The sequence below is a fragment of the Pseudochaenichthys georgianus genome, chromosome 10, assembly GCF_902827115.2.
Source record: "Pseudochaenichthys georgianus chromosome 10, fPseGeo1.2, whole genome shotgun sequence".
NCBI lineage: Eukaryota > Metazoa > Chordata > Actinopteri > Perciformes > Channichthyidae > Pseudochaenichthys > Pseudochaenichthys georgianus.
The window spans coordinates 22696057-22722181 of record NC_047512.1 but is presented as its reverse complement, the minus strand read 5'-3'; the positions used below and the strand labels follow the sequence as shown (position 1 = coordinate 22722181).

General features: G+C 41.7%; 2 protein-coding genes across 2 annotated transcripts; one reads left to right on the top strand and one right to left on the bottom strand.

Moving 5' to 3' along the window:
- Positions 1–321: 321 nt before the first annotated feature.
- hmgxb3 (HMG box domain containing 3) lies at positions 322–12639 on the top strand. The gene is made up of 21 exons (XM_034092756.2): positions 322–397; positions 959–1111; positions 1264–1438; positions 1956–2447; positions 2573–2659; positions 2822–2956; positions 3097–3332; positions 3861–3970; positions 4063–4134; positions 5179–5261; positions 5442–5546; positions 5653–5793; positions 5986–6299; positions 6410–6537; positions 7464–7595; positions 7702–7886; positions 8831–9053; positions 9414–9547; positions 10105–10227; positions 10377–10586; positions 11011–12639. The coding sequence occupies exons 2-21, from the start codon at positions 972–974 to the stop codon at positions 11575–11577; spliced, it is 3792 nt and encodes a 1263-aa protein (XP_033948647.1). The 5' UTR covers positions 322–397; positions 959–971; the 3' UTR covers positions 11578–12639.
- A 2253-nt stretch (positions 12640–14892) lies between these two features.
- Positions 14893–26076, bottom strand: LOC117453940 (macrophage colony-stimulating factor 1 receptor 1-like). Its single transcript, XM_071204643.1, is given in 30 exon segments — positions 14893–16881; positions 17195–17260; positions 17262–17293; positions 17296–17306; positions 17885–17984; positions 18069–18180; positions 18280–18402; positions 19018–19121; positions 19260–19342; positions 19440–19456; positions 19458–19562; positions 19564–19608; positions 20436–20539; positions 20686–20790; positions 20896–20919; positions 20922–21021; positions 21171–21262; positions 21476–21491; positions 21494–21622; positions 21624–21678; positions 21779–21890; positions 22025–22140; positions 22627–22771; positions 22774–22827; positions 22923–23088; positions 23182–23318; positions 23426–23713; positions 23839–24120; positions 25493–25613; positions 25903–26076. Coding segments are annotated over 29 exon segments (2925 nt in total). The 5' UTR covers positions 25548–25613; positions 25903–26076; the 3' UTR covers positions 14893–16734.
- Positions 26077–26125: the final 49 nt, after the last annotated feature.

The window sequence follows — 26125 nt, the reverse complement described above, 5'->3', positions numbered from 1 at the left end:
ACTCTGAGGAAAACGGCTGAGCTTTCATCCAATCACAAAGGCGCATCGAAGTAACGAGCCAATCACAGCATAGAAGGGCGGGACTTGAGGCAAAACCGGTAGGGGGGAAATAACGCCATCATGGACGCACAAGTTACTTTCACGTGTTAAAAACGTCTTCCGTGATTGGCCCGCAGCTGTTTATTATGGCATTTCATTGGTTGAGGACCATAGCAACAAATCGCCATGTTTTTTACAATTCGACGAGAAACGAAAAATACTTAACAGACATTTATGTATCGCCAATCCTTAATGTAATATAAAGTAAAGCCTGATGTTGGAATTACTTACCTTCAGGACAATGCCTGACTGTGTCGGCGACTTCTAAAGGAGTTTGTAGAGCCCCGAGCCATCGTAGGTAAGGCTTCAATAAGAAGGCATTTCATTGGCTAACTCGCTGGCTGTGCATGCAGTATAAGCACACGCCATTAAACCCACTTTTAAGCAGGGAAGGACCATTGATTTTAACATGTTAGTACTCTGTTTAGACTCTCTCAGAGCCTCATGCATGACCCGATTTGATTTTTTACTAAGACACCGTTGTGCTATATTTTCTCTGCATGAAGTACCAGCCCGTAGTTATTCTCTACCACTGTGTGTGGCTTTTATTAGACACAGGATCTATCTTTTCCCCTGACTCATCAGCTGAGATATTCAACTATAATAAACTCCAGTAATTCAGTGCTGTCATTTAGTTGCAGAGGAGTGATGCTGCACAATCATGTCTCAGTTGAAACATTCTAGGGTCTACGAAGTAGGGTGTTAGCATATGAAATTCATATTATTATGCAAAGCAATATGTATTTAATAAACATTACTTCAGCCAAAATGCATGCAGTCTGATAAAATTCTTAAGTTTTGTGAATGTTTAAACATGAACAACCAACTAATCTCATACTGTTTTCTACTTGGCCCTTAGCTTTTTGGAGTTCATGGAGAAAGTGGAGGTGTTTGAGGTTGTGAAAGTGACTGAGGAGGTGGAGAGCTTCTACAGCCAAATAAAGATGACAACCCTAAAAAAGAGGAAAAACAAAGGTCATGAAGACAGTGTTGAGAAATCTAAGAAACCCAGGTAATGTCCATACTAGCTCAAATGACTTTCACACACAGATTCTACAATATCTTGGAAAAAACATCATAGACGTGTTTAGAGCCTCTAAAAAGAGAGAAATGACTCCTACATTTGCTTGTTCTGATTGTACTTGTACTCTGTCTGTCTCTTAGGTCTGCTTTTCTTCTATACTTCTTTGATGTTCATCAGATTATGCAACAGGAAATCCCTAATCTACCACAGTCAGAGATTAACAAAAGAATCAGTGAGAGCTGGAAAAGGCTCAGTGTTGCTGAGAAAGGTTACTATCTGGAGAAGGCCAAGTCTGAGAAGGAGGGCATAGATACAGTAAGCTACTTCCTCAACTGTTTTACATAATCAATACTGTACTGAGTGTCCATTAGGCCTTTAATTTCATCAAATAAAAGGCCTAATAACACTAACCATTTTCGAGCTGTATAAAATATATATTCTTTCCATGGTCAAATATTCCTACTGCTTTTATTTGATGTTTACCGATCACCTATCGGTAAACATGGTTGTTGCCAAGTGCAACTCTAACTTAAAAGTATAGCAGCCATTGATCATCTTTATTTTCAAAAAGTGCAAAACAAGTTGCTGAAAAGTCTATAATAACTGATTTGATAGCTGATTTTATTACTGATATTATAACTGATTTAATTTGTAATAAACACATTTGACTTGTGCAAGCTAAACTAGTGTTGGAATGAAGTGGCCCGTTTAAATGAAGTACCACAGCAGAGATAACACAGCTTTTTCCTGCTAATATAGTGTTGTCTTATATATCGCCGAGTGATTCTCTGGACAGCCATGAACAATATTCTTTATTCTGCTTTTCCCTCAGTCGTCTCCCAGTCCCTCCAAAGACTTGCCAGGCTTCCGCAAAATCCTCCCCAGAGGCAGTTACTTTCTCCTGTCTAAAGGCGGCTCCTCAAATCAGCAGCTGGGCTCTCAGGCAGAGGTGAGCGCAGGGTCTCTGGACCCTCATGTGGAGGGAACTCTCACCCAGGAGCCCCAGCCCACACCTCTTGTGTTGGCCGGTGAGGTGGAGCTTTGTGAGCACACCATTGTTGTCGACAACATTGCAGAGGAAACGGAAGTATCGTCTAATCCCTCCGACACCCGAGGGATCCCACCCTCCTCTTCTTCCTCTGTTTCATGCCAAGCTCTGGCCTCCACAGACGAACACGTCTCCCAGGTCTCTGCTGGCCTCTCAGCAAACGGGGTCACGCTGAAAGGAAATGAGACAACAGTTGCTGCTCGTGGTTACAGTGGGGCCATGGTGCAGCAGGTACAGGGGGAAACTACCCCGATGGTCGCCATCATACCCTTCCAGGTGAGACTTAAATGTCCTTCTACCAATTAGCTAAATGAGCTTAATTTATTAAAGAATTATTAGGGCTTTTAATCACAGAGAAGTGATTTTACTAATGCACTCAAGTGATTTGTCCATCACTTCAGAACCTGCTAGAGCCCAAGTCTTTGCCAAGTGTTGGCTCCGTGGGCCCAGTGAACAGAGACCCAAGTGCCAATCCTTGCTATAAAATGGTAAGCACCCTCACTATTCATCAATCTTATAAATGTCATTACTGAAATTGGCAAACACAGTGTCTACATGAAGAATATCATTATTTAGGATTAAAGTAATTGGGTGCTGTAATGTAGCAGTAACAGCTGAGATACATCAACTTGTTTTCCTCCCATTTTCAGTCTTTAAAGACATACACCCGGAGAGGGAGAGGAAGGTGTCTAAATCCTGGATGTTCATTTGTGTATGTCACCCGCCACAAACCACCCGCGTGCCCTGAATGTGGGAGCCACTTGGGGGGGAAATGGATACCTCCTGTAAGTGTAAAGCAATGTCTTCACAGAGTTGGGATGTTCAATCTTTATGTATAGGAACATCCACGAGTCGTACAAAGATTCATCCTCAACTTTTGACCTACAGTTCCGGTTAATTAACTTTGCCTGCGTTTTTATGTCAGGCAAAAGCGAAAGCAGCTGCGTCCGAGCAACTCCTACCGAGAGCTCGTACCAAAACTAACGCATGCTTCCAGCCCACGCCTTCCCCTGCTCAGGAGGGGAATGCTGATTGGGGAAAAACAAACTCCACTGGGAGCAAAAGAGGAAGGCAAGTCAAACGGTGCTCCCGAAAGCAGCGTGCAGTTCCAGCTGTGAGGCCAGCAGAGGGCAGCAGCACCAAGGAGCAGGAACAAACAAAGTAAGCACCTATGAAGTGTGTGAGGATTGGGTTTAAAACTGTGCTATCCACCATTTGCAGATAGGTGCTTTTGAGCTTTAGAGCACAAACCTAGGCTTGGTATAATCACAACACAATTATCTTGGCCAAAATGATTTAGGGTAATGATATCATAGCAATATATAAACTATGAACTTAAATTAATTGCACTTGTGTTTGTGTGTCTGTGGTGTTGGGTGAGGGTGATAAAGAAACAAAAATCAACAGGTGCTTGATTGATTACCATAACATTATCACTTCTTTATTATTAACATTTCAGTATATTATATAATAAGAAAGTGACAGTCTATACCGGTATATTCACACTCATGTGTGATAAAAGGTTATTTACTGTTGTTTATTTGTAATGCTGAACTGTGTAAAAGCGGAATTTAAACCTTTAGCTAACAAGAAAATATGGATTGAAAAGGGTTATAATGTTATTGCAGCTGTTCACATTTTCAAAAGTGTGTATCTCATTTGATGTTCTTTCCATCTGTCACTGAGCAGACGGATGAAAGAGGGTCTTCAGGGAGCGACAGTCCAAGGTCACGACAGAAGCAGTGCCCCTGTTCAAAAGAGGCCTGTTAGACCCATCCTTCCTGCCTTCTGTAACACAGGTAAGATTAAACATACCACACTAAGCCTGTATCTCTCTGTGTGTTAAATCAGGTTTTAACATTTAGATGTTCATATTGTCTTGTGTTTCCAGGCCAGGCTTTGTTCCAGATCATGACCGTCCCGTCTGACAAAGAGAGTGCAAACAACAATAAATCATCCTCTGGTACTGTAGCTCATTTGATCATGTTTGTAACAGCCTATACTTAACATAATACATGTTTTGATGCTCAGTTAGGCTGGGCCCATCAGGTGGATCAGGTATGCTCAAAGATAAGCCAGCGCCTGCATTTTCTGCGTCGGCTCAGGGTTCATGGAGTGGATAAATGCATCATGTTAATTTTCTACAGGGCAGCAATTGAGTCTATTATTCGTTATGGCATCACAACATGGTTTGGTAACTTGTCAGTTAAATCTAAATCACAACTCCAGAGCTTGATAAAAAGGGCTGGAAAAATAATTGGCATGCTTCCACCATCCTCTCTTCAGGAGATGGTGAGAAAGCAAGGCTGTACAATCACATGCGACCCCAAACACATCCTGTATGGAGAGTTTGAGTTGCTGCCCTCGGGCAGAAGGTATAGATTACCAAACTGTAAATTGAACAGGCATAAGTCTTCCTTTGTTCTGCTGTCAATCAAGCTGCTGAACAGTCAGAAACAATTGTGATTATGCTGTGTTAGGAGTTGTTGGGAGGTGCAATGTTTACAGTGTAGTTTGTGCAATCGAGAAGGTTAAATAGGGGAAGTGCATTATGTGTAAATAGGTATGGACACAATAGGGATATGTGCAATTTGACGGACACTATGCGTAGGTGAAATAGGGAAGGTGCACTATTTGATTTATGTAAAAATACAATAGGGAAAAGTGCAATATTTGATTATGTATGTGCAATAGGGAAAGTGCTGGACCTGTATGTTTCTTGTTTGTTTCTTTGCCATGTGATATATGTGATCTCTGTTCTGTATCTATGACGGATTGACCTGAATGTTTTATGTGTATTATCTCGATGCCCAAGACAAAGGGAGACAATAAAGCTCCATCTTATCTTATAATACATGTTTGGGGTTTGGATACAGCTTATGTTCAATCAGTGCTTGTTATTGGCATGTATTTTTATCATACACATAACAAATTGATATGCATTTAAAAATAACTGCACTTTCTGAGGTCTCTGCTCTTAGCTGATGTGGTCTTTGTCCAACCACAGGGCCTCGAGAAGGTTTCTCAGGTCTCAAACCCAGCACTTTGAAGCAGCTCGGCCAGACAGTCCCGACAACTGCAGCCAAACAGGTACACACACACACACACACACACACACACACACACACACACACACACACACACACACACACACACACACACACACACACACACACACACACACACACACTGAGAAACATCCACATAAATACAACAGAAAAATATGCAGATTTGGTCCATTACCCCCACTTTCTTTATGTCTTTCTATAGGATTCTTCTGTCCCAGCAGATGGAAGCCAGCCTATGTGTTCATTGGTTGATGGAAGAATGAACTTCCTGTCTTTCCTGCCTTTCAAACACTCTGTTTCTAACTTGGTCAGTATCCCTCTCTTCTCTATGCCTTTTTTTCCACTTACAATAAATGTTGTTTCATATTTTCCTTGATCTGTAGGTAAATCTTGCTGTTTTTCTTTTCTTTTAGGATTTGGGACTGTCTACGTCACGAGGAAGGGGTCGGTGTAAGAACCCGTCCTGTGACTATATGTATAAGAACAGACACAAACCCGCAGTGTGCCCTAAGTGTGGCTGTGAGCTGACCCAGAAGAACGCCAAGGGAGCAAAGGTGAAAGCTTACTTCCTTCAGAAACTTCTCAACAACTTTCCAGCTGAATCCAGAACCCTTCAACGTCGTTATGTGCCCCAGAGCAGTTTTCAATCCATGAATTAGTTTCTCTTTCTCATTGTTTAAGCAGATTTTTCATATCAATACTCTTGTATTTCATCGTAATGTGGATTTGTTCTCCCACTCCCTCAGTCTGAGAGCCTGCTCGATCCGTACCAGGCCCTCAGTCCTGCTCAGACGGACGTCCAGCGCCAAAACACCCTGCAGTTACTGCATCGATCCCTGCAGATTCCTGAGAGCGAGACTGAGCTTCAGGAAACGTTGAACCTCATCCAGGAGCTCAACAGTCTTCAGATCGTCTTGGTTCAACCGAGTGTCCAGGAGCACGAGGGCAGCGCGGAGACGGAGACGGAGACGCTGGTGGAGTCCGGGTGGCCTCAATTCTACGAATCAGAAGCGACTCACTGTGGCCTGTGTCACTACCCTCTCTTTAAAGGAGGTCAGAGGTCAGAGGATTGCTGTATTCTTACTGTCCTGCTTCTGGTTTCAGTATCGGTACGTTGTGTCGATGTCCTGTTCTTTAATGCATCCCGATGTGTGTGCTGCTCCATGGCAGTACTGTGGCAGGACAGGAGGACTGCTTGCTGCTCACTGAGACTCTGATCCAGACGGTCACTCTTCAGCTCAAGGTGTGTCTCAACGTCCAGTGTCTGGCTCTGCACAGCTTCACCGACCTGCATCCAGGTAAACCCCACTACCTACCACAACTTGTACATTGTTTTTTTTATCAAACACAAAAGATTGAGTTATGTGTGTACTTTTGGGAATTATGGATATCTCTTTTACGTTACATGTTAATTGTTGGACGCTTTTATCCAAAAGTTTAGTTTCCAAAAGACACACTGATTGTTTCAAGGTGGAGGCTTCTGTATGTGAAGAGGAACTTTCTGTTGCTTAGTACAAGAAACAATTAGTATTATCTGCAGCTTAGCAAGGTTTAGTTGTATTTGTGTGCAAAAAACCAAAGCTACACACCACAATATTTCTCATGTATTTGTGGGCAGAGTCACGGCTCATCCTGATGACGATTTATTTAGAACTGTGGTTTGGCCCTTTTTTTTCTGATCTAAGGTAGGCACCAAATAGCCTTTTTTATTCAGATGAATGCAACTTCCAGGTGCCTGCACTGCAAAAGACAGAAATCCAAGTGAACATACAAAAAGTAAAAATATATTTTTGAAGTGAAGTGCTGAACTTGTAATGTTGCCTTATTTGCTTTCGCATCATTTATAAAAACACAACTATTCACAGTGACTGGTCCAGTGGCAGTCGCTCATGTTCACAGGTGGAAGAAGTACTCGGATCTTGTACTTAATTAAAAGTAGAAATACCAAAGTATAGGTAAACTCTGTTACAAGTAATAGTCCTCAATTAAGAATGTGACACAAGTAAAAGTACAACAGTATTACCATCAAAATGTACTTAAAGTAACAAAAGTAAAAGTACTCATTCTGCAGTTTGGCCCATTTCAGAAAAAGATATAGTATATGATTTTATTGTAGGTATTGATGTATTAATATGATGATCACAGCTGGTAAAAGTGTCTTTTTATTTTTATTTTGGTTTGTCCTGTTTCTAGCCAAATTCAAATGTTGATTTTTTTGTGTCAGGTTTGTTCAACGTTGGGAACAGACTGCTTGTTAGTATCGACCTGTTTCTGAAGATCCGGGACCTTATCAAACTGGGCCAGCCCCCCCCCCAGGCAGCCAGGACCCTCCTCGACCACAACCCCAATCACCCTGGTACGGTTTAATTTCCGTCTTGTATTTGATCCTTTGTGATCTTTTATCTTCTGTTTTTAAAGTAGGTTTTCTATGAATCTCATTGTGTCTCCCTCTTTTGCATCAGTCCATTCTCTGACTGCAGAGGAGTTCTCTCAGATTCTGGAGTTTCTCCTGAGTGGCTACTGGGCCTTTGAGAGCCTGACCGTGCGCGACTACAATGACATGATCTGCGGCATTTGTGGCGTTGCTCCCAAACTGGAGATTGCGCAGCGACACACAACAAACGTACTGGAGCTGAAGAATGTGGAGGTGAGAGGTTAATGCAACAACATTGATATGTAAATAAAGCACAACATACTTATACAAGGTTTGGTTAGTATTACAGGTCCCCTATATTATACTGTTTTACATCAATATATTATCGGTCTCAGATATATATATATATATATACAAAACATGTCTCAAACAGATCATTGTAGCATCCCATAATCCCCTCTGTTTCAGCCCTGTTTCAAAAGTGCTGATTCTGTGTCTGTTACTTTAGATGAAAATAAGGAGCCCCTCCCCACGCCCCTCTGAGAGATCTTCTTCTTCTTTCGTGTAACGTTAGAGGTCCAACTCGGTGTCGTGTAGCCATGCCCGCATCTCTGGTCCTAGGTCGAAGAGGCTGGCTTCCGAGGGTGGTCTATATAAGGGGCAGATGGTGATTATATACCGCACTCGCATGCCGCGCTGTCCGCCAAGCCCCACGTCTTCATCGATTTTTTAAAGCGACCGACCCCAGTTCGTAGACGGTTCAGAGTGGTCCACTGCCGGCGCGGTAGGTCGTCTCCTCCAATGGCGCCATCTCCTGGGTCCCAGATGTAACGGCTCTGAGAGATATCTGGTTAAAAAGAACACAATGGTGCTCTAGGAGGAGATTCAGGTGATAAGGGGGGAGGGGTTACCTTGGTTGCTGATTGGCTAATGGTTACACAAGCCAACAAAATCGTTATGACATCATAAAGTGGCCAAAATCTGATCAGCTCATTTTCAGACAGGTTTTTATATAAATGGATCAGGAGAACAAGTGAGGGAATATAATAATTCCGAATCTCTTCACACAGAGGGGGACACATGGTTATGTATGAAAGACATGAACAAGTGGATTTTGCATAATAGATGACCTTTAAACAGTGTGTCTTCCACATACTGTAAAAGCTAAAGAAAGTAAGCCTGTAGCTTCTGTCGTGACCTCTTCACTCTGCCCTCAGTTTACCTGGCCGGAGTGTTCGGTCTCAGACGAGGTGCACGTGGACGACTTCTGGTTGACCATGGAAAGTGAGGCAATCGAGCAAGCCACTTTCCCCACTGACATCCCAATCACACGGGTGGATGCTTCCATCATCGCCCCCTTTATTCCCCCCCTCATGAGGAGTCCCACTGTCATCAACACGGAGAAGGACAAAGTGCTGCCAGACACGCAGCAGCCCTCAGGTACCTCGTTCTATTAAACCACCAGTCAGTTTCATCTTTTGTATAATTATGCTATTATGGAGTCTGAAAGGAAAGAGAAAAAGAGTTTTCTTTATATCATGATGTGTCATCTTTTGAAATGGCTTCATGGAGAATGCGATTACACAAGATGATTACATTCAGTGCGATTATGTGCTTTGTGTGTTACGGATGTATAATAGTATAATGATGCAAATATCATGCAGGGTGTTCCAGTTTCGACGTATTCAATGTTAGTGTTACGTGTTAAGATGTTCTTCTATGCGGGACAGATGTACATTGTTTGATGATTACTATTCTAACCTAACTAGTGTCTACTGTCTATAACCTCACCTGTTTCAGGAGATCCTTCAGCTTTGGTGCGTCTCATTCATGACGGTCAGCTGAGACTCGACAAGATTGAAGATCACAGTGAGGACGAGCTGAGAACAATACTGAGCAGCTGCAGGGCGAGCATCACCCCGGGCTCCACTAAGGTGTGTGTGTGTGTGTGTGTGTGTGTGTGTGTGTGTGTGTGTGTGTGTGTGTGTGTGTGTGTGTGTGTGTGTGTGTGTGTGTGTGTGTGTGTGTGTGTGTGTGTGTGTGTGTGTGTGTGTGTGTGTGTGTGTGTGTGTGTGTGTGTGTGTGTGTGTGTGTGTGTGTGTGTGTGTGTGTGTGTGTGTGTGTGTGTGTGTGTGTGTGTGTGTGTGTGTGTGTGTGTGTGTGTGTGTGTGTGACAACTGAGACAAACAAATGTAAATGTCTCGCTCACATGTTTCTGCTAAAGTATGTTAAAGACTGTTAGTAAAGAAGTTGACAAATGCCCGCTAGAATACCAATAGATTCACTAATATGTGATATATTCCTGGCCTGAGCAACAGGAAATGCCCCCCCCCCCCTGTGGGCTGGCAAGAAGTGCGTGCTTTGTGTAAGGGTATTTCTTTATTTATGTGTCTGTGTTTGTGTTGTTTTAACTTGGTTTTCTCTGGTGCACTCACATGGGTGTGGGGGGTGGGCTTAATAAAAGCCTCTTCTCTGTCTCCCTCTGTGTCAGGATGAGCTGCTGGCCTCTCTGATCTCCTTATACACACTCATTCAAAGTGGCCTCTCCACGGCCCCGCAGCCCCCCCCTCCACACCTCACGGCTGGGAAGCTGTCCAAGCTCTGCCCCCATAAGGTAAAAACAGCAGCTATGTCACTCTTCAAAGAGAATCTGTAATGTATGAACAACAAAAATCTGTTTGATAATCCCAATGAAAGGTGAGACTGAACTGTCTCTGTGTGTGTGTTAACTTGTTGGCTCAATCATTGTCTTTCTGTCTCCAGGTGGTGTGCGGCTCTAAGTGTTTGGTCAGAGGAGAGACGGCTCGAGACCACGTCGACCTGCTGCTGTCGTCCCGCTTCTGGCCCCCGGTCTACGTCAGTGACTGCGCCCGCCAGGTGGCGCTGTGTGCCGACATGCAGTACCCGGAGCAGGCCACCCAGATGTGGGGCAGGAACCAAGGCTGCTTCTCTGACCCTTTCGAAAAGCCCGAGGTCAGTGATTTAAATAAAATCCAATGATCTATCAAGGAAAAAATGGTGCTTGATAAAAATAAAAAGTAAAAATGTAAGGCCCAATCATAGAAATGAGAGATTCACATCCTTTGAAGATTGGCTTTAAAATGTTCATTTTTGTGTTAATATAAAAAGTAGCCCAGATGTTCCTGTATTAACAAACATTAGCCATATCAAACAGAAATCGTAAAAAAAAAAAGAGTCCTTCAGAGTAATTCAGCTTTGGTAAAAGGAGGTTTCAATCTTGTTTTCTGAATGCTGGTGTTTGCCTTAGCTTTTAATACACACTATACTAACTCACATCATATTAAAGCACAGTCATTAACTGGATGTATCATCTTTACCGTATGAATATATATTTGATAAAAGCGCAAAGTGAGTTGACAACCTCTCCCCTCTTTAGTTTGTGTCGTGTGCAGAGCTTCAGGAGCAGCCGTACAGCGCTGACCTGTCGTTGGCAGCAGAGAACCAGCAGGTCCACCCCATCACTAAATCATCTTGTTGCTGGTTGGTTCACCCCCCCGGAGCAGCTCTCCCTTCAGAGCACCACTCGATGTCCCTCTGCAGAGACCTGGAGCCCTACGCCGGCCTGGTGGCTGCGCTGGAGGAGGGGGAGGAGGAGGGGGGGGCAGAACAGAACGAGCAGACGGACAAAGCTGAGAACGGCTCCTCAGAGGACTGTTACTCAGCAAACCGTGCACTGCGGCAACCTGTGGTTTTTACCAACACTGCATACTACTACCTTTACAACCGTCTGGTAGATTTCCTCACCAGCAGAGACATTGTGAGCGAGCAGATCAACCAGGTGGTGAAGGCCTGCCAGCCGGGGGAGGTGGTGATCAGGGACGCTCTGTATAGACTGGGAGTGGCACAGATCGACACAGAGAAGGAGGAAGATGAAGGGATTGGGGTGGAGGTGCAGACACAGGAGGAAGGGACAGAGACATGTGAGGTGGTGCTTAATGAATAGAAATGTTCAGGATGGACGGTTAAGATGCAAGGCAAAGAGACGGACTGAAGGTAAAGATGGCTGCATGTAGACATGAGGAGAGAAGAAAGTGCTACCAGAAGGATTCAAGAGTTTGGAAGCGACACTGAGCTAACCATCATTTGATGTGGAGAGGCTCTTATCCTAGCCTGTACAATCTGCTTCACATTATTTGACTGATATGAGGATTATGGGTGACTATAGATGTGGTTTGACTTTTGCTCAAATGGAAATCCGAAGTATTGACTGTTATACTAAAATAATGCAATTACAGTTTACGAGGTCATATTCCTAACTTGATCTAACTACAGTGACACTGTGTGAGAGTCAGTATATGTCAACATGATGGAGACTGAAAGTGACTAAAAGAATTTAACAATTCTAGTATTTTGTAATAATGGGGTGCCGAAAGTGAAGTGAAAGTATGAGTTAAGGTGACTGAAAGAATGATTGGAATCGCTCTGCTAAGCGTAATTGTATTTATTTAACCATGAATAGTAGGCCTATGTTGTATTTATTTCCCTTTGACGTCCAGAGACATTTTACACTCTTTCCTGAGTTACCTCTCTCCAGCCACTTGTTGCCTTCTGCACTGCCGTTTGCTTTTGAAAAGTTTATTTCTCTCTTGTACTGAATCATGACGCTTTAATGGACCTTGTATGCAACACAATTATGATGGGCTAATGAAATGCTGCTGTCTAAGTAGTTAAAAATAGTTTCACTTTTAGGACACATGTTAAATCAGTACAGCCGTTGGTTGGAAGAGATCACAGCAGCAATGTATATGATAAAGAAAATATTGCAATAAAAGGAGTGTTTGACACTGGCATGTCCCCAATAGTTGGTCAAATCACAGGCTCTGATTAGTTCTCCTGCTAATGAAATAGCAATTCCCAAGACCCACCAAAGATTTGTGGACCTTGATCATTGGATCCAGTCAGTTGATATTCTGTACAAACTGAAGTCCACTGAGACAAATGTAACATTTGTGATATTGGGCTATATCAATAAACATTGATGGAGTGAATCTTTTTTCCTGAAACGTTCAGAATCTCTTTCCACAGAGGGGACACATGTTTATGTATAAAAGACATGTACAAGTGGATTTTGCATAATAGGTCCCCTTTAAAGTTTCATAAAAAATGAACAATACCTTCCATGTACTAGCTTATATGCCCAAATAATAGCTTATAATAGCTTATAATACAAGTAAATTAAACTGCTGATGTAACAAATACATATTTAGAAAACGTTTTTGGAGCTCTTTTAACGTTTACTGTGAGCAAAATGGTCTTAACAGTTTTAAATTCTACACTGATTAAGTTAGCGACGATTGTCCAACTGTCCAACTATGTAAGAGAACATCTAACATTATCATTATGATCGTAAAAAAACTAAATGGCTAATGTTCGCTCTTACAGCTGCCTTGTGCAAGACTGCCGTCACATACGATGAGTTCACAGGCCAGCGCACACACGTTGGCCTTGTGGTTACTTCCTGCGGTCCAAATAAACGATTTGGTGTGCCTATTAAAGACCTGGAGCAAAGCATAAAAACAGATCATTTCATTAATTGATTGGTGTCCCGGATATAAGGGAATTTAACAAATATAACAAAATACTTTAAAAGATAACACAGAATAATGATATGTTAGCACCACTGGGATTGTGCTGTAGTACGATTTAGTAGTGAAGGAGCAATATTGAGTTATTTACAGTAATAAAGCTTTTAATAGCTTAACCACAAATACAGCTGAATCAGCAGAATTACTGTCATTCTCATAGCAGTCATGTAAAAGAGCCTTCAGGCATCATACATCTTAGTATTATTGTGAGTGAAAAAGCACCACATTGTGTGGAAAGTAGGGCAGATATTATTTTTATTTTGTATGTATAGTTTTTCGCCTCGTGCAAAGTTGCCATGACTGACTTCAGAGAGAAATACAGTATGTTTTTTATTCAATAACATGCTAGTGTTATGCTGTGTTCGTTATTCTCGCGTCCAGGAGAAACGCTTTAAAAGGAGACTAAATGGAGTCTCTGAGAAGGTTCAAATAACTTTATATGTAATACATGTTAACGGCGTCAATAGCCACTTTAATGATACTAATGGACGGTAGTCCCGATGTCGTCATGAAGGATTTTCAGAATAAAAGCTTGGTATTGAGAACTTCCGGTTTTTTCCAGAATAAAATAGCATTTAAACCTTTATATATACAGTCTATGATTTAAACCTATGATTTAAACTGACGGTATGTTTAAGCTACATTATGCTATTAAACATTGATTTTAATTTCTAACACTAGAAGTCAATATTATTTGCAGAAAATGATTTACCTTTAAATATGATGCAGTGCTAAATCACCTATTACACTTTACTGCTAAAATATATTTGTTTTTATTTAAATTAAGTAAACCTTACTTGAATTGAAAAACTAAAGAAAGTTATTGTAATGAAATCAATATAATAAAGGTTATTAACCAACAAAAATATAAAGCAAAGACAGTGTACATTGTGTTCAAATCTTCAAAGAGCTCATTATGCTTTACATACCTAAAAAATAGAAAATGTTTCTGAATATTGTGAGAATCTTATTGAGATGCGGGCCACATTCGCATAAAGGTTGCACTCAAAGGGCCGGTTGTAACTATATAAATATATTATATAGGCTATATATATATATTATATTACATTATTGTCTCTGAATTTGATTATTATCGGATAGGATAATAACTTAGTAATCAACTACGTCTGAAAGCAGAAGTCCAGGGCAAATAATTGCAAGTCTCTTCAGTGCGCATGTCACAAAACGAGATGCATTGTGGGACATGTAGTTTATGGGCAACCTGCTTCTGTAAAGTGGCATGTAACCGTATAATAAACGTATTATATTTTTTGCAAGCTCTTGCGGGGCCACATAAAATGAAGTCGCGGGCCGGATTTGGCCCCCGGGCCTTGAGTTTGAGACCCCTGCCGTAGAGTATAAAGAAGTTGTGAGCTTTTTTCAAATAATTAAATATCATTTTAGCTGAAACCACAGAAAGGAGAAAATGCTTTTAGATTCTCCGTACTCTCAGCGCTAGAATAAATAATTATCTGCAAAGATTTCCGAGTTCCGAGTGCAATGTTGACAGATACTGTGGGAAATGATCCAGAGGAAATGCAGATTTTGCATTATTCAAGAAAAAGGAAGTAAGCACATTATATCTGCTCAAACTGGCACTGCATCATAATCTTGTAGTATATTAAACTTCCTTTTCTTTAGTTTTAATGGTACATCTTCATCCAAAGCCTCTGCAGTTTCTCAGTGATTTAATTTGCAGCTTTTGCATTGATTGTTTCATTTGCACACACAAACACAACAGATACAGCATATTAAATATCGGTACCACTTTACAATAAGACTACCCTTATAAAGGATTGATAAAGGGTTTATAATTAGGTTATAAACACTTTATTAATCATTAAGAACCTTTTATAAACCAGTTCTAACAGTTTTCATATATCAACACAGGCTCACTATTTGGCAAGATGACTAAGCCTTATATTGGCTACTTAGCGAGAATCAACTCAGTGAGCAACAGATACCAAGGATGCTAGCTGATGAAGAAGACAAAGTAAGCTAAGTAGCCAATATAAAGTTTAGCAGTACAGATAAATGTGGGCTCACTATTTGGCAAGAAACCGGTCACAGTTGCCCTGTTTATCTCATGTCTTATAAAAGCTTATTAATGATTTATAAAGTGTTCACAATCTAATTAATAAATGAATTACAAACTATTCATAAACCCTTTATAAGGGTAGTCTTATTGTAAAGTGGTACCGAAATATCTACTCGACAACATTCCAGCGAAAATATAGATAATTCTTGATTTACATCATGAGATGTATACATTATTAGACACCTCACTCGTGTTTCATTCAGATGCAAGCACAATTGAAATGCCTAAAGACACAAACATTTGCAGTCTGTATCTCACATAGCTTATAGGTTATCCTAAAATCTTCTACGTTAATCTAATATCTTCAAACAGTTGGCAGTGAAGGCTGTCCGCTACATACAGACATCGGAGAGGATAAGTTGTGCCGCACAAAAAACTAAAAATTCTTTCACATTGTCAAACATGAAAACATTGTTCACCTGATCCAGAACGGATTTCCCTGCTCCTAAATCACACTTAACAATGCTTAATTCATTAGATAGAGGTGGATGAATCACATGTTGCCACCAACTGACAGCTGCTGTAAGTATGTAACAAGAAACACAGCTATGACCAAACCACAGCAAGCAAAACAACATGGCCATTCTTTGGCTTCTCCACAGTTGATTTAGCACATTAAAACAGGGATAAAGACTTGCACTGTTTAGATGTTCTTTTGAGGTGATTGTAGAATAAAACCTAATGTGTCTATATAAAGATGAGCAGCTGTTGTTGTGGATCTAATGTGACCGCTGGGTTTCTTCCTCTGAAAAACCATACATGCAATAGCATAGTAAAAAGGAAGGGAACCTGACTGATATCTCCCACAAAAATCATAAGGCAGTAATACAAAAATACACAGTGTACAATATAATAGGAACACTCTCTGAGGAAAATGACCAGGGGTGGTAGCACTGGGGAAAATAGGGGTACTGAGTATACAAGGCCCTCATGTGAGGAAGGCCAACACAAAATATGAGAATGAATAGCTGTGGTTGTGCTAGGGGCCCGTAAGGACTGTAAAGGGGTCCTTCATGTTGTGCTACGTCCCTGGAAAGGACTAACAGATATCCTTTTGATAACAGATTAAATACATCAAATACACATCAGAAGTAGGAATAAAGAGTCCGTGGTGGATCTTTGGATAATTGGTGCAGTTAGTTGACATGTTTCCTCCTTTCATTTCTTCAGTCAGTGTAGGACCGTGGCAATTTGTAGTCATGGTCTGCAAAGAAGCAAGTCACATGATTGCTGCTGCTGCTGCTTGTCTGTCTGGCGATCAGCACAACAGGAAAAAAAATAGCTATGACTCTCTGCGACTGTCCGGTGGTTAGAACAAGCTCTGGTACCCTGGCATCAGGCTACAGCTGATCCCACGTCCCTGATGCTTGCTGATGAGCTTTTTTTTTCTTTTTTCGTATTGATTGGCGGTTAGCTTTCAACAAAACTGATAGTTGTTGGTCTTCATCAGAGGCTGCTCCTCTTCCTCGTGGTCACAAGACCGGTCACAGGGCCCGTCGCACGACTTGGGCGCGTCACACACTTCACCCTCTGTGACTTGCTGCGGCACATTCTGGTAGATTAGCTGTGGAGAGGCAGCATTAGGACGGTGAGACCAAGAAAGACTGATCTCAGCTTCATAATATTATGGTGTGATAATAGGAAAAACTAGCTTTCAAACAACATAAACATGTCACCCTGGGAACAGCACCCAAATAAGATGTTATCACAAAAGATCTAACTATTGAATTGGTTTCACAGTTTAGCTTAATCTCAGAGAGAATTGAATTTAAGAATGAGTGTTTCCTGAGGACACTTGGGCGCCACATGATTTGTTCTATTGATCGTTTTGGTAAAGCAGGTTTTGAGTCTCTGAAATGTGCTTCACACCAACTCACCTGTTCCCGCTCAGACTGCTCCCCGAGTAGTCTCTCTATCATCTGACTGATCTTGCTAAATGTGGGGACGATCTGTCGGCTCCACATTCCAGCACATCTCATGATTGTATAGCTGGAAAAAAAGTGAACGGTATTACAAAACTGATTTATTTTTAGAGAAGTTTCCAGACAAAAAAACATTTAAGCTATACATTTTAAGGGGGTTATATTCCTTAACTACTCGACTTTTCTCAAATTTTGTGGTGTAAATCAGGAAGCTGTATAAAGTCAAAAAAAAGAGAGGCTTATTGAGGTGGTGATGCAGTTTGATAAGAGACCCCTTCCCCTCCAGTCTCAGTACGCTGCCGTGAAATAGCAGTTACATGGCTTCCTAGCTTTGAGATCAATGTGGCTACAGGCAGCACTGAGGCCTGACAAACAGCAGAACAACAGATGAGGAGGCTCTGACTCAGATTCAGTCCTCTCTGTTCCACGCTTGTTCCGCTGTGGTGTGACAGCCGTGCCAAATCAGCACACACAGATGTTAGAGTCCTCTGAGATACAGGGAAAAACACTCTTCTTATTTCTCATTTCACTTAGTAAGTTTGGAGTCAAGGTGTCTTATGTTTAAGGGATATTAGATAACTGGAAGCAGAAAAAAAAACATTTCTGTATGAAGCAGACTTTATGATGCTGAAGTGGGAAGCTTACATCTCAACTGGGGCAAAGTTTGGTTGGCACATCTGGTAGCCACGCCTCACCATCTTGTAGAACCTGGAGTCAACAGCCACACTGGGGTAGGGGCTCTTGCCTAATAAAATATAATATACAGTTTAGAAAGCAAATAATAAAAAACATGTGTGAAAATGTAGGGTATATGTGTGTGTGTTCGGACCTAATGAGAAGATCTCCCACAGGAGGATGCCGTAGGACCAGACATCACTCTGGATGGTGTAGACACAGTCAAAGATGCTCTCTGGAGCCATCCACTTCACTGGCAGACGGGCCTATACACACACACGATATAAAGAGGACAAAACGTTTTATTTTATTTTCATGTAGTCTTCAAATTGGTAAATGTGAAGTAGCTCTACTCGAGGGCTTACATTTCCTTTCACCACATAGTTGGAGTCATTCATGATGTCACGGGCCAGGCCAAAGTCACAAATCTTAGCCTCTCTGCGGTCGGTCAAGAGGACATTCCTGGCAGCCACGTCTCTGTGAATACACTGCACACCACACACACACACACACACACACACACACACACACACACACACACACACACACACACACACACACACACCACACACACACACACACACACCACACACACACACACACACACACACACACACACACACACACACACACACACACCACACACACACCACACACACACACACACACTCACTCACACACACACACACACACACACACACACACACACACACACACACACACACAACAGCACACACACACACACACACACACACACACACACCACAGCACACACACACACACACACACACACACACACACACACACACACACATCACACACACACACACACACACACACACACACACACACACACACACACACACACACACACACCGCAATGCAGCATTAAAAATTACGATCAAGTAAATGTTCAAACCAGTGGAAAAAAAAACCCTTCCAAATGATTTCACACCCTTTATATTATTCAATAAAAAGCAATTTTTTTACATGGAAATTTATTTGCTATTTCTGAAATGCAGAGGGGATTTTGTTTGTTGTTGGGGGGGTTTAGGACAAAGTTTTAGATGTGTGACTTCAATTTCAGTAATTAACTCACTCACGTTTTGGGCAGCTAGAAAGTCAAGGCCCTGAGCCACTTGATAGGAAAACCTCAGCAAGTCGTCAATGTCCAGGGGCCAGTCAGCAGCCTCCTCAGACACATAGTCTTGGTAGGAACCAAACAGTAATAATATTAGTAAGACCCAGGGTCAGGAAGTAGGGCTAATGCTTTTTATTAATATTCTGCTGCATAATAGACGTGTTTGTGTCCATTCAAACTGGGATTTGCGGATGAAGCTTTTACCTGGAGATGATTCGATACTCTGCACCGTGGTTGGTCTCATCTCTAAGTAACTGCTCGAAGAAGCACTGGAGATACCACTGTCACTGTTGGATGAAAAATAAAAGAGAACAAAGACGGAGATGTCAGAGATAGAATGCTTTTCATAAATCCTGATAAGACAGCAGATGTCCAGTGATGTACCTTCTGATGAACTGTTTTGTCACTGCAGACGTTCTTGTAGTCATTAGAGTCGTCCGCAGTGTCAGGAACACTCATTACAAAGTTCTCGAACTTCTCTGCCTTCTGGCGAAGGAAGTTCAGGAGGGTCGCCGAGGCAGCAGTACTCCGTGATCACAAGCACCGGTCCTGATGAGGAGGAGACACGCCATGTTATGAGCCTTTCGACAAAGGAAACGTGGTTGCATGCTAATTACACTGAACAAAAATATAAATGCAACACTTTTGTTTTTGCTCCCATTTTTCATGAGATGAACTCAAAGATCTAAAACATTTTCTATATCCACAAAATAACCATTTCTCTCAAATATTGTTCACAAATCTGAAAAAATCTGTGATAGTGAGCACTTCTCCTTTGCCGAGATAATCCATCCCACCTCACAGGTGTGGCATATCAAGATGCTGATTAGACAGCATGATTATTGCACAGGTGTGCCTTAGGCTGGCCACAATAAAAGGCCACTCCGAAACGTGCAGTTTTTGCTTTATTGGGGGGTCTGGGGGGGTCCGAAAAACCAGGCAGTATCTGGTGTGAGGGGTAGGGTTAGGGTTAGGGTAATGTTGTGAATCGAGTGGCCTGTGTTCGTCGTCCATAACATACGCCTGCCCATACCATAACCCCACCACCACGGGCCACTCGATCATCATCATAATCAGCATCTTGATATGCCACACCTGTGAGGTGGGATGGATTATCTCGGCAAAGGAGAAGTGCTCACTATCACAGATTTTTTCAGATTTGTGAACAATATTTGAGAGAAATGGTTATTTTGTGTATATAGAAAATGTTTTAGATCTTTGAGTTCATCTCATGAAAAATGGGAGCAAAAACAAAAGTATTGCATTTATATTTTTGTTCAGTGTACATTTTCCAGGAACTGAACGACAAACATGTTATTGCAGCATTCGTTTTTTATCGGACATAATGCAGAACAACTTCAGGAAGTGGTCTGACCTCCGGTAGGTGCAGGCTCCCAGTAGGTTGACGATGTTCTTGTGGTGTCCCAGGTGGCTCAATATCTTCAGTTCAGACATCAGAGCTTCCCTCTCATCTGAGGTGGGCGCTGGCTACAGAATCACAATACACATTGTCATCATATCTTCAAAATCATTTAGGCGACATTTTCTCTTTGCCATTTTCAAATTGGCCGGTCCATCTGACGTATTTAGATAAAGATCACTGTGTTAAATAATCGTGACATTGACCAACCTTTTAACATTTTCACAGCTACACGCAACTCATTCTCTTCCATTCCCAGGCCGTAGGCTGTGGCCTCAACGACCTTTCCAAAAGCTCCTGCACCCAGGATCTTCCCTGGTTGGACAGAAAATACAAGAAGAAAGCATTTGAGTTATCCAAATTGAAATGTCAGATTCTTTTTCTGATTCTATTGTTTTTATTGTTATTGTCTTTGCATACCTAACTTCAGCTTGTCTCTTGGAACTCCCACTTCTCATTGTAGGGCAGCTGGGTGGGGTCAATGAAGGTGTAGTTGTTTCCATCTCTTGCCTCAATGATCTGCCAACGGATCTCATACCTGGGTTTCTGAAGATGAAAAAAAGCAGCCAATAGTAAACCACAACAACATCAAACATCACACTAGAAGATAGCCTTCGTCCTGGGGTAATATTTCAACCGTCCAAACCACACTTTACAACTTAGACTTGTTTAAGCATCTTAGTGCATAACCTTACCTGCTTATATTTGTATAATAGAAAAACAAGAAGCACAAGGAGGATGGCCAGAATTCCTGCTGATCCAGTTAAGGTGGAAGAGAATAGTTTGTCTGTGAACCAGAGAAAAATCACTATTTTAGTTATATGGACTGTGTGTCATACAAGCAGATGTTTTCTAGAAGAATTGTGCAGTTTTATAACCACCATAAATGGATTCTGCTGACCATGAGAAAGCAATACATTTGATTTAGTTATCAAGCACCAATGTGACGGCACAATAGCAATTCCAAAAGTACAACATCATCAAATAATCCGAACATCACCAGAAACCTCCATGGTCAAAAAGTGTCGCTGCTGATGCCAACAAGGTGAAAGCCACACACTCGACCCGTCATCCTGCGGGTGGACCGGCCCACGGTGAGGACGGCTCCCACCTCCACGGCCCCGAACTCCTCCCTCTGGACCTCCACCTGTGGGGGCCTGGAGAGGGATGGCCATCTGCAGGCCCTGAGGGTTTTCATTTGCACAGCCTCATTGCAAAAAACATATACAGTCAGACAAATGTCTTACCCCCTTTAAAATATCATTTAAAGTACATGCCATGATCCCGGTGCAGTGAAACTTACGTAGGCCTTATCCCGAAACACTGGTACCAGATGATTCTGGGAGCAGGATAGCCAAATGAGGTGCAAGTGAGGGTGGTTATGTTTTCCCATCTAACCACAGCAACAGGTCTCTCTGCCAGTGAGGAGAAATGTAATGTTAAGACAGACCAACAGCAAAGTATCATTCAGAGTTTAATGAGACTTGTATTTTCATTTTACAAAAACTGTGAATGGGTTTACTGATTTTGTCTTTACTATGTCACTTACGATACATCTGGACTTGGAATTTGATGGATGCATTGGCCAAGTCACTCTGGGCATACAATATGTATTGCCCTTGCTCCTGAGCATTCATTCTCTTCAGCTGCAGAGTAGCATGGTATCTTAAAATCAAACACAAATATTTTTTAGCTGAGAAAAAAGAGGAACATGAAATGACTCATTTTGCAGTTCAGACATGTCCAATTCATCGTAGAGTAAATCAACAAGGAACACGAGAACACTGGTCTTCCCCTGAGAAAAATGTAAAGACCTTGAAGTACAAATTATTATTTTCTGCATTTGCAAAGAATGACAGTTTTTAGGGTTCGGTCTATTTGTATTTGTGTTCGTCTGCAGGATTACAGAAAACCTACAGGCTATCTATGAATCTTGGTTGAAGGGTGTAAAATGGACCACGGAAAAAACAAAGATGGCTTGGATACACACATTCATTTTCACTTTCTGTGCAGACATCTTGAAGTAATAACATTGAGTATTATCAGAGTTTTAAATCCAGGAACCCTAGGTTAAAAACTCACATATTGAGTTTATTATTGTATTATTATAATTTATATTATTTATCTCCCATTTCACCAGCACGGTTGTACCTGTTGTTGTATCTGATGAGCTTCTGCTCCTGTGTGGAGGTGTTGGGGGATGTTGGGGTGAGCCATCGATGCTCCGTAATGTGGGGGTACGCTTCGATGAACACAGTGAGCTCCAGATCTTCGCCCTCGTTCACTTCCAGTGAAGCCCCTGGTGGGCCAGTTTAGGGGAGAGCTGAGGCAACAGCCTGATGTAGGCTTTGTCTGTTGAGAAGAAACAAAACCATTTGTTTTTAGAGGCTGATGATTCCCGTCTTCATTATAAGACAAAAGAGGGAATGGTTGTTTGTGTTCCTTACCTACGACCAGCAGGTATGTGGTTGAACTGTTCACCCCTGCTTCATTAGTGCCAGTGCACGTAATATTTCCGGTGTCTGCCAGGTCCACAGCAGCAATGGTCAGGATGCTCTCTATGTCCAGGCGGTTTTCTCCATTGGAGCGAACGTTCTCCTCTATGGTGGGTTTCTAAAGGCAACATACAGTATGGGATATAAAAGCCAAGTTACGAATACTATTACTACAGCAATCAAGAACACTCCCAACATGTCAAATACTGACCGACTTGGTGGTGTATTTCCACGTGACGTTGTAGTTGAAGTTCGGGTTGTGTGTTGTGCAGCGAATCTTGAGTTTCTCCCCAACAATGCGCACATTTTCATCCGTCTCCAAGACAACATATGGAGGGTAACGAAGCTCTGGAGTAAGAGAAATTATGAAAAAGTATCAAACTTGGTGAACGTGTCACTTCTAATAAATCTTTGGCAGCTTTGGGTGACCATCCATACAAATCAAGTGGCCTCACTCTGAATGACATTGATAGAAAAGGCCTTGGAGGTCTTCTCCACGCCGTTGACCCTGGCTGTGCAGACATAGTCAGTATTGTAGCTGGGATGGAGCCGGTGGATGAGGATACCACGGTGCCGGTAAACTGTAAAGTTCATCCCCGGTGGCACGGAGGTGCCGTTGTCCATGCGGAGGCCCAGGTCTGTGGCGGCCGGGTCTGTCAGCAGGCAGGGCAGCAGGTAGTCCTCCCCCTCCTTCCTCACCACCTGCACAGACGTGCTGCTAGTCCAGAACACACGGTTTGGGTCTGGTATAGAAAGTGTTGTAAAGAATGAATTAGATCAAAGAGCAGTAGAGTGATGTTTGATTTACACAGAGAAGATCTAGTAAACAATCACAGACATGATTCAGTTCTTATTTATTCAAGCATACCTTTTACATACACATGCACTGAGGAGGTGAGTTGCCGTGACCCAGTGGTGTAAACACATTTGTAGGTTCCTGTGAATTCTGCAGTGGGACGTTCCACCTTCAATGTGCGGACGTTCCCATTGTTCTTGGAAATGTAGCGTCTGTGTTTTGGTAACCGAGTTTGCCAGGTTACAGGCCGGTCCCCCTCACACCTCAGATCCAGAGGGCTCCCGAATCGGACCACCACCTCAGAGCCTGCCACCACCTTAGAGTTCCACTTGATCACTGGACGCCTCCATTCTGCTGAAAAGGAACAAAGTATGAATACATGAAGGCCTTTATTGACTATTTGCAGGTTGTGTAAACATAGTGTGTGAGCAAATGAATCAATATTAACTTTGTTGTTAAAGTTAAGCTTTTTCATGTGTTTCCTTGTTTGAAAATCCAAGACTTTGTTTCTGTTTTGGTTTTTAAAAATAACAACTGAGGACCCAGAGCTGTCTCGCCTGCTCCATGATTCAGATCTATTTTGGAAGGCCCCTTCTGAATTCAGGAAACAGACAGAAGACTGGAGCCGAATAAATCCCTCCCTCTCACTTCTGCTTTTTTCAATCTCAACAATTGTGTAATACAATTGTAAATAAGTAAAGCCATATATATAAGGCTTTACTTATTTATACAAAAATCAGAATATATATTCTGATTTTTGTATAGGATTTATTAGTTTGAGGATATTCTTTCGGGTTTGGCTAACTTTTGTGAAAACACAGGAAAGACTGACATATTTCCTGTCAACCTGAAGCTTTCTCATTTAGAGTTCAGTCAATTTCGGTAAAGGTTATCAAAGTGTCAGCAAGAGGTTAGGACAGTGTGTTTTGAAGCTTAAAGCAGAACCAAGATTTCATGTTCAGCATTTTTTCTATTCAGTAAACAAGGTACTGTTGAGAACAAGGATGAAACAATCAGCATTTTAGTTCTGAACCTGCTGATAGTCAGTGTGTAAACATTTGTCTTCTCTAAAATTACTTGTTCCATCGTCTCAAGGACTATTCATCCAACCTCAAAACGGACCCCAATAGCGCCTCACAGTATATGCCACCAGAAAGCAAAACAATTCCTTTAGCCATAATTAAACCCAATAACAGATGCTTTTATGTATTCACATTTAAAAACATGAAATTGCAATTTGATGCTTGGCGGGTGATGTTCATATGTGTCATATTCAGAGCCAAACCCAAATGGGGAAAACAAAGTGTGTGTTTTGCATCTCAGATGGAAAAGCAGACTGTTTCTCAGCTCCTCTGGACTGACCACGAGTTTATGCCTTAAAATGTACGATGAAATCATTAGAGCGTAATACACAAGATGTAATGTTTGTATTTTCATAAATCATTTGTCAGTTGATGCAGAGAAATATGTCTATTAGAGAATATATATTATTAAAATTGGATTTATTTAAAACTATAATACAAAGCCTTTTTCAGACATTGCTACATATTGTCAGATTTTACATCTTTAAATCAATATGAAAGTGACCAAGAAGAACACTGTATGTGTCTGTTTTATGGTGATCCTCTTCCCATTGCATTGTTTAAATCTACTGTAGGTGTAAACAATATCAACAGTGAGGAGAAGATAAACTGAATTCTCTGCAGGAGTGTTTTTAGGGCCTTACCTGAAGCCAGCAGTGCCACAATCCCGAGCACGAGAGCGAGGTATGACCGCATCATGGATCAACTCCAAACCTGCAGCTTGAACGTTGATTTTTGCCCTCGACAAAACCTTCTTCTTTTGTTCTGTAGCGTTGGAGAAAGAAAAAAACCCTCTAAAGTTTTGCTATCACTCATGCCCCTCATGAACTTCTCTATTCTGACTGGTCAGAGCAGCTCTGCACGTAAACATGAAGAACTATTTCATTTACTGCAATGTTTGTCTTCTAAAAGTGTACATTCAAATCAGGAACTTATGATGTATTAGTATGAAATACTTTGAGGAAGTGTTTCATACTTACAGTAAATAAGGGAATATCACTTCACTTTAAAATACAGCTGATGTATTATGCATTATTTATTTATTTGTACTCACCTGTCAATGTCTTTAGTCTCAAAGAGGGGTATAATCACTTCCCTGGGTTTGATGTTACCATCCAGAGCGGACACACGAGTCCCTTCTTCTTCTCTCTCTGTCTGCCTCTGACCTTCTTCTTCTCCCTTCTGCTTGTTTACAGTCTCTTCACTACTGAAGCCACACAGCAAACAAGAAATCTCTGAGACAGCAAGTGGTGGAGGGTGGAGGGAACTGTGTGTGT

What these genes read in the sequence shown, in the direction of transcription:
- hmgxb3 (XM_034092756.2), top strand. Translation starts at nt 972, where the DNA reads ATGGAGAAAGTGGAGGTGTTTGAGGTTGTGAAAGTGACTGAGGAGGTG. An exon ending in CTCTTTAAAGGAGGTCAGAG is followed by an intron (nt 6,300 to 6,409) that starts GTCAGAGGATTG and finishes GCTCCATGGCAG; the next exon opens with TACTGTGGCAGGACAGGAGG. An exon ending in CCACAACCCCAATCACCCTG is followed by an intron (nt 7,596 to 7,701) that starts GTACGGTTTAAT and finishes CTTTTGCATCAG; the next exon opens with TCCATTCTCTGACTGCAGAG.